We start from the raw sequence: 8,496 nt of genomic DNA, 5'->3' as shown, positions 1-8,496 counted from the left end.
GATACAATTGGCGCTGAAAAGCTTGCAATCAGATTGTCTCCTTGGATCAAATTCCAAGGAATGAAAGCTGAAGAAGATACTGTGCATCCTATTACAACCTTTAGTTATGTGGTTAATGAGCTCCAAAAACGCGCAAACGACGGTAAGCAGCTTGCTTATCTTTCCATTGTGGAGCCTAGGGTCCAAGCACTTTTAGATGCAAACTGGTCTGATAATGTTGGTTCCAATGACTTTATCAAGAAATTATGGAAGGGGGCTATTTTGCAAACTGGTAATTATACCTATGACAGCCCAGAGTTTAAGGGTTTGAAGGCTGACGTTAATGGTGACGACCGTACTATGATTGGATTTTCGAGATATTTTACTTCAAATCCAGATTTAATTGATAGATTAAAGAAGGGTCTTGAGCTTACTCCTTACGTTCGTTCTTTGTTCTATGCTAATAATAACTATGGTTATAACACTTTCCCAAATTATGGCAAGGAATTGCAATTTGATCCCAAAGCAGAAGAAAAGAGGCGTCCTGTTTCTTTGATCTGAAATTCGATTTATGACGACATGTGGAAAGGCTTATTAATATATGGGTTTGAGTAGTATCGTAATCAATGTTGCCTTTCGATTCTTAATGCTTTACATAGATAGAAAGAAAGTTATGCTAAGCTACCGAGCAAACTGTGGTAACAATTATATTTTGCTTTCGTAGTGAAGTCAAGTGGTTGGCAAATGATTTGAAATTTGTTCTTCTGGTAAAACGATGAATGCCATGGAATTTTGCTTCATTTTTGAGGCTTCTTTTTCGCTTCTCAACACAAATTACTTTACTTTGTAACTAGGAAAGGATCCAAACAGTATGTGATTTTAAAATGAAACCTTTATGTTATGCTTTTGGAAGAGACGATAAAGGGCAAAGGTTAGTTAAGAATTAAGTATGTTACAGTAAAGATATATCATCTTCCTTGGAAACCTTTTCGAAAGATATTGTCATTCAGAATCTTCAGATTGGAAAATCCGACTGGTCAGGCTAAATAAAATTGACCTTCAAACATTTCATTTAGTTATTTAGCACCCTGGAAGTTATTACTATTCTTCTACGTAATACCAAATTGTCCATCTGAAATCTATAATTCTGTAATCGTACTGATTATATCCGCTCGATAAACATTCTCATAATGTGTGAGATTATTACCGTGACAATGCCAAAGTTAAGTAATGTTTATGTACCTACTTAGTTGAAATGCTTTTACTAAACTCGTCATTGCTGTTTACTTACACACACATAAACCATTTTTCACTGATGATGTTTGAAATCGTTTTCAACCCAATTTTTGGGGTATTCAATAGTACTTTAGAATTTTGTTTGTTTACTTTTCCGCTTCGTTGACTTGTATATGCACATCCTTCTGAGTTGTCTTTTCCCGTAATTCTCTTGCTTTATATATTTTTTGTCTATTGCGAACGCTTTAATCCTTCAATAATTCACGCCCTGAACTTTTATATTCCTAAAATAAATCATAGAGACAACATTTGCTTTGCTATTATATTACAAAAGTAAACGTGAGTATACTTGTTTCATTTTATACACCATATCGTACATTTGTCATTATTAAGACTAGAATCTCCACTGACTTACAAAGTCGACATACATATAAATATAGTCATTTCTAGTTAACTTTTCAGTAAATAAGAGCTTTACTGAATAAGCAATACTCGTACCTCTTGTATGTCTTTCGTATCTTTTGTTTATCACTTGCTTCGACATCGAATTCAATTTCAGTTGTAACTTTTACTTGTGTTTGATCTGTCTTGTCTTGTTTCCAATTCTTTCTCAACATCAACTTTTGCTTCTCTTCGTTCTTGCGTATCTGCGTTAATGTTTTCTTTCGTTTTTTTTCCTGTCTTCTGTCAACTCTTATGAAAGATATAACTTTAGTTTACAAACTGTGCATCATGATTTGTTACTTTTACGGAAGTACTCGCGTGAACAACTTTCATTAGATTAATACTCAAGAATGACTGCAACACTTATGAACAAGGTACTGGCAAATTCTACAAATCCTGCAACATGTCCTTTGTTTTTGCCTAGTTTTAACGCTTATGTATTCTTCATCTAAAAACAAGGTGCAATAAAAATCTCATGTATGATAGAAAGCATTGTATAAACATATTCAGTTTTTGCTCGATGAACACAACACTTTTATTTTTGATATTTTCTAGTATATTTAATTTAACTTAATTTAATTATCTGATAGCGTTTCCCAAATCAATTTTTGACTTGTTGGAATTTATAAAAAAATTCTCTAATTTTTTTGTTTATTTATCGACGCAAAGCTACATGTTTCGTTGAATTTAATATCGCCAACCTATAAATCTATATAAAACTAATTTCCGTAATAGCGTTCAAGCGCTATATACTACTTACAATATCAAAGCAATTTGCGTTCTTTTTTTGTTTAATGCATAGCAAACTACATCGCGTTATTGGAAGTAATACTACAAGGCTATCCTCGTTACTATAGAAGTAGTTATTGTTGAACTGTCACGTTAGTAATGCTCACGGTATATGAGAATAAAAATCGGGTGAATTAATATCTACGATTGTAGAACTGTATGTTAATTGAACTTTTTTTTACTATGTGTATAGATGCTCTTAATCTCCAGGGATCTGGCTAATTGAAAGAAAAGTGTGAAGACAATCTTATTTAGCCACACCAGTTGAATCTTCCAATCTAAAGAATTCGACTGTGGATACATAGTTTAAATATCTTCGCTGAGACAGCTAACATAATCTATCTCTTTGTAAACAAAATTCTCTTTATTTAAAAGACTTCTGTTCCAAAAGACTGTCCACATGGTTGTTAAAATCGTATTTTCTTTGTTTTGTTTACCATTTGTAATATCTCATCCTTTAATCTTATGGCATTTGCTAATATATGGCAATATGCTCTTATGACAGTGTATTTTAATATATATAATATAAACAAGACATTATCCCAACTTTATCATATCAAACATATGAAACTTATGACGTTGCATGAATCAAGATAAACAAAGAACTGGAATAGTAAATTCTGGTTATCGATAAAAGGCAATTGGTTAATGAATTTTTACTGAGCCTAAATCAATTGATTAAGAACTTATCTATGCTTTAACTTTTCTTGGAAAAAGTCTTCCTGACAGAGTTTATAAACCTCTTTCAGACCGTCCTCATTTGGAGTTACCACAGATACGTTACTGTAGATATATCTCTTCAGATACCTAGGAAGGAACTTTAAGATAGTATTCCAACCGCTTGTACAATAAACAATTGTATTTTCATTTATATGACTATAAAGACACGACGCAGGACATTATTGCCGTGATAACAAGCTACGAATTTCTTTTCGGCCTTTAATTGTTTTAGATAACTTATATATCCTTTCATTTCTCTAGCGAAGCATCCCAAATATCAGATTATCTTTCTAGTTTATTTTTTTTTGCTTGATCTCTCTTATCCAATTGGTTTCTCATAAATTCCGGTTTGTTAAGGCATTTTTTGGTATGATTAGCAGCATGCCTTCGGATTCTAATCTTTATTCTATTGGAAAAACTGAGATTGGGGCTACCCCAAATACTGAATCATTCGACAATGATCCCACGAATAGAGCTACATCCAATTCAATAAATTCAATAGAATATTTAAAAGATGAGAAACAAGATGTTTTCGATTCTTCGTCGCAGCTAGAAAAGGGATCCAACCACTCTACTAAAGAATGGAAAAAATTCTTTGAAATTTTTATTTGCGGCGTTGCTTTAATTTCGGACGGCTATTGCTCCAACTCTATCGGTACAGTCATGACGATATTAAAGAAGCTTTATCCTAAGGAAACTACTAACAATAAGTCGATTCAAGACATTGGTGTAATTGCGTATGTTGGTACCGTTGTCGGTCAATTATCATTTGGTTGGTATTCTGATTTTTTCGGTCGTAAGAATGGTATGATTACTGCTACCCTTATCCTTATTATATCCACCGCTCTTTGTGCCGGCGCTTACGGTTACCATGGAAGCATCAGCGGTATGCTTTCTGCTTTGATTGCTTATAGGTTTTTCCTTGGTATTGGTATTGGCGCTGAATATCCTTGTGGATCCGTGGCTGCTTCCGAAAACTCAAATCAAATGAAGTCTGGTAGACGCCATGGTTCTTTTATTTTTGTAACCAATGCTGCAGTAGATTTGGGGCTTGCTCTAGGTGCTTTCGTTCCGTATATCCTTGTTTGCATATTTGGCGATCACCATCTTAAAGTCGTTTGGCGTATGTCTATTGGTTTAGGTTGTGTCATTCCCATTATTCTTTTTCTTTTCCGATTGCCAATGAAAGAAAATAATGTTTACTTACAATCTAAAATTCCCTATTCCAAAATTCCATGGTCTGTCGTTTTACATTTATACGGTATCCGCTTTCTCGTAATTTGCATCGTGTGGTTCACCTATGATTTATCCACATTTGCATTTAGCTTATACTCTAGTACGATTGTAAGTGGTGTTCTTCCTCACAATGCATCTATTGCGAAAAGCTTTGGATGGAATACTCTTATTAACTCATTTCCCCTTCCAGGTTCTTGGTTAGGTTGCATATTTTCCGACATAATTGGACCTAAGTGGTGCTTAGTATCTGGCTTAATCTTACAAGGTGCTATTGGTTTTTTTATGTCTGGCTTTTATAATCAATTGGTTCATCATATTGCCGGATTCTGCGTCATCTATGGTATCTTCTTGACATTGGGCGAATTCGGTCCTGGTGGTAGCATTGGTTTGATAGCTTCAAAGACTTCTCCTACTGCCATCCGTGGTATTTATTATGGTCTTGCTGCTGCTATTGGGAAATGCGGTGCTATCACTGGTGTTTATGTTTTTGGTGGAAATGAAATCCAAGTCTATTTTTACGCCGCCAGCGGTATCGCACTCTTTGTTGCTATCCTAGTTTTTTTCTTTCTTCCTCATATTAGTCAAACCTGCGTTGAGGATGAAGATAAACGCTTCGTTGAGGCTTGTATCGAGGCTGGATATGGTAATCCCTATGACTATGAAGAAACCTACCTTGCCAAAGCATAGTCTAATGTTGGCTGGTACTCTCGACGTTGAATGTAATTAATAATGAGCATATTGCATAATAACGAATTTTTTTACTCTCAGTCTATCTTTCTCCCTTTTTTTCTGTTTTTACTAACTTGTCATCATTTATTTATTTATTTACGTTTGCGCTTTCTTTTAATGAAACGACTAGTAAAAGAAGGAGTAATACAGATTTTACTGATATTTGAGTTTCAACATCATGGACTCTTTCCCTGTGTCATAGTGATTTATCAAAGTCTAAAAAATTGAACCATCAGGTATGTCCGTATGCCATCCCACCTCGGCATTTCCTTTATAATAAATGCAGAAAGACAGAAGGCAGTCTGAAAGTTAGCACTTAAATCTGTACTACTCTCAATTGATTAGTTTATGGAAAGCGTTCTTGAGTATTACGGGTGGTATCTACAACAGCATTATTTATAGCAATTTTAGAAAACATTCTAAATAGAGAACAATGTACATCAAATGTATATAGTAAATGAGTTATTGTATAATATGTTACTATTTTATTCGTTCCTTTCATTGCCTTGACTAGCTTAACGTAGTTTGAAAAATTGAAAAAGAATGAACAAACAAATTTTTACTCCTAATAGCATAAACAATTTCCTTTAGACACAGCACAATCCTGGGAACTAGGCATAGATTTTATCCATAGTTTTTCTCTATTTTGATTATCCAAAAGGCTGCGAACACGAAGGAATGCGAAATAGTGCTTAGCAGTTATTTTGTACGTTTGGTTTCCTAGCATATTACAAAGAAGGAATTGAAGGTAACAAAGAAGAATAGAGTAGTAATGTAGGTATAAGTTTTTTCAGATCCAATGCTATCAATACAGGTTTGGCAAGCAAGTTGAAAGACGTTACTAGAAGTATTGCTGATCACAGACATATAAAACCATTCCAGAGAATGTATTCATCAGATAAGTCATTGCAAAATCATCAGCGCAATCCCGTCCGAAGCTAATAATCCTTATACCAACATAGCTTGGCCCCCATTGCTTATGACGGACTGCCTTTTTAGTTTATAGTTTTGCGTTCGGTAATACGGACTACTTGCTTCTGCTTAGCATATTGATGCGGTCTTTCACTGATTTTCAAATTATGTGCTGGCGTGTCCCGTATGCCTCATTCTTGTTCAACCATATCTTTACTGCAATGATCAGATGGAAAGAGGGTTATTTTTTGTTTTGGTACGACTAAACAATTGCAGATTTAAAGGAATGCATTCGTTGACATTTCGGCACTTTAAATAAGATCTGCTTTTTGGTTGTAGACAGCTTTTGAATTATCTAATGTTTAAAACGTGCCTATATGAAGTGCAATTAGCCAATATTTTCAAATATAGGAAAAGCTTCGTAAAAAGGACGATCTGGCTTGTTTATGCAAACATAAAGAAACTTGTTATTAGCGAAGTCTGTTACTTACCTTTCGGGACGAAAATGTTGCGTAAGTGATGCGAAATTTCCTGCTGGAGCCAACATCTTCTTTCTTCAGTTTTTCTGGGATCCTTCTTAATCTTATTTTAATTCTCTTTGATTTCTAAGAAATATCGAGTGTGCTTTGAACTACGTTCCTCTCAAATTCGCCTTTCTTAGCGGTTTGTGAACATTTGGGAAATTTTAACATCGATACAGATTAACAGCGTTTTGACTCTCTTTTGCAAGCTCATTGTCTGGGAAATATTTTTTTTTTGAAAATGTCGGAAAAGGAGCTGAAATTCAATTGAAGCCATCCTCCTGCATACAACCATTCTAATGTTTACAATGTGGGTGATCTCGAGAAGGGACTTCCTCTATTTACACCACAAGACGTAAAGAAACATTTCAAATAGATTTCTCCGGAAATAATCAAAAAAGGAAATAGGAAAATGACTGGATCCGGCGGTTTCAGAAGTTCACTGAAGGATTACGTAAAAAGCAAGAAAGCTAATAAATTATTATTTTTCTCTCAAAGTAACTGCTTTAAAGCCAAAATATCGGTATTTAGCGTTTATACTTTGGTCAACATTAGGTTAAATTACAATACATAAACTGTTTGACATTCCTTCTGAAGTTTCACGCTCTTTTCAATCAAGCGGATATCATTTAGACATGATTGTTTCTTCGGGTATATATTGTTTGCTATGGATAGTACGTTTAGCTTCACTAGACTGTAAGGGGCATAATCCTTAATTATTAAGTATGTTTCATCATGCTAACAAGGAACAAAATGATGCTAGATGATTGTCCATTGGTATGGTTGTGCTTTGCGTTTTATGTGCTCCTGCTACATTGTTTACAGCTTTGACAGCTTAAATTGCTGCGGCTGATACTACTATTACAACATAAGTTAACGAGTCTGTCAATATCGTGTTCTGCTTATTTATTGTTTCTTTGTAACTTTTCCTGGATTTGAATTCGTAAACGCAACGGAAAACAAAACTTCTCCTGCCCTTCTCAGGTATGAACAAAGGGATGATGCTCTAGCTCCTCCACCATCGACTATTAATGAAGAAATTTGAGTTGCAGAGCAATTCTGTTACTCAAATTTAATGCTAATTTTTTTCGCTTTTTCTCGTGAGTCTTAGTTCTTCCGATCAAGTGTTATTAACTGGAAAAAGAGAATATTGCAAGCAGGTAAATTCGGATGAATGTTTGTTTGTATACCTTTATGAAACTCTCTTACAGTTCATTTAATTGTATGTTTATGACTACGAAATGATCATTGTATCGATATGACGAGAAGTTAGCGTGGAAATAAAATATATTAGAACGGAAAATAGAAGGTGTTTCCATTCATCGCCAAAGGTAGTGAATGGAATGGCTTTGTTGTTACAACATGACTATAGTAAACACGTTTTTGCGAAAGTATTGTTATTGTCACAAGCTAGCTAATTACGGATTGCAGATTCTATCTAACTTTGCTCTGACGTGTCTGAAATGTGAATATATCATTGATGTACCAAATGTCAACGACATTTAAATTAATTCACGATATAGATTTTAATAGTAACTTGGCTCAAGAGCTGAATGACTTACACCTGTTCACTATATCGGAAGCATCAGCTAAATATCCTTCAAATACGGAAACATATACTTACATTCAAGGGTTGCCTGTATTATTGAATGGATACGAATGGATACGAGTGTGTTTTGTGTGCTCGTAATGCAAGTGGCTATGTCCATGGAAACTTTGATAGTTTTCGTCATCATATACGACATAATCATGGAACTAGGTACCTTGAAGAATGCATACGTCGTGTTCCGCTTCAACAGTTGAAGAAAGAAAGCATCGGTGATCACTATCTTAAAGTGGACTATATTCCCATCGCTGAAAGAGATGGAGAAAAACTCTCAATGACGAAAATTGATTCTTCTATAGGACACACGGAGAATACACATGCTCC

At 34.6% G+C, this 8,496-nt stretch overlaps 1 protein-coding gene across 1 annotated transcript; it reads left to right on the top strand.

The window, feature by feature from the left end:
• Positions 1–3,064: 3,064 nt before the first annotated feature.
• Positions 3,065–5,573, top strand: SPOG_01604 (glycerophosphodiester transporter). Its single transcript, XM_013166707.1, has one exon. It carries the CDS (start codon positions 3,538–3,540, stop codon positions 5,089–5,091), a length of 1,554 nt encoding a protein of 517 aa, XP_013022161.1. The 5' UTR covers positions 3,065–3,537; the 3' UTR covers positions 5,092–5,573.
• The last annotated feature ends 2,923 nt before the right edge of the window (positions 5,574–8,496 follow it).

This window comes from Schizosaccharomyces cryophilus (genome assembly GCF_000004155.1).
Source record: "Schizosaccharomyces cryophilus OY26 unplaced genomic scaffold supercont4.2, whole genome shotgun sequence".
NCBI classification, from domain to species: Eukaryota; Fungi; Ascomycota; class Schizosaccharomycetes; order Schizosaccharomycetales; family Schizosaccharomycetaceae; genus Schizosaccharomyces; species Schizosaccharomyces cryophilus.
The sequence above is the reverse complement of the archived record's forward strand: the minus strand, read 5'-3'. Positions and strand labels throughout refer to the sequence as shown.

Excerpts from the sequence above, each read along its gene's own strand:
- SPOG_01604 (XM_013166707.1), top strand. The coding sequence starts at position 3,538 with ATGATTAGCAGCATGCCTTCGGATTCTAATCTTTATTCTATTGGAAAA.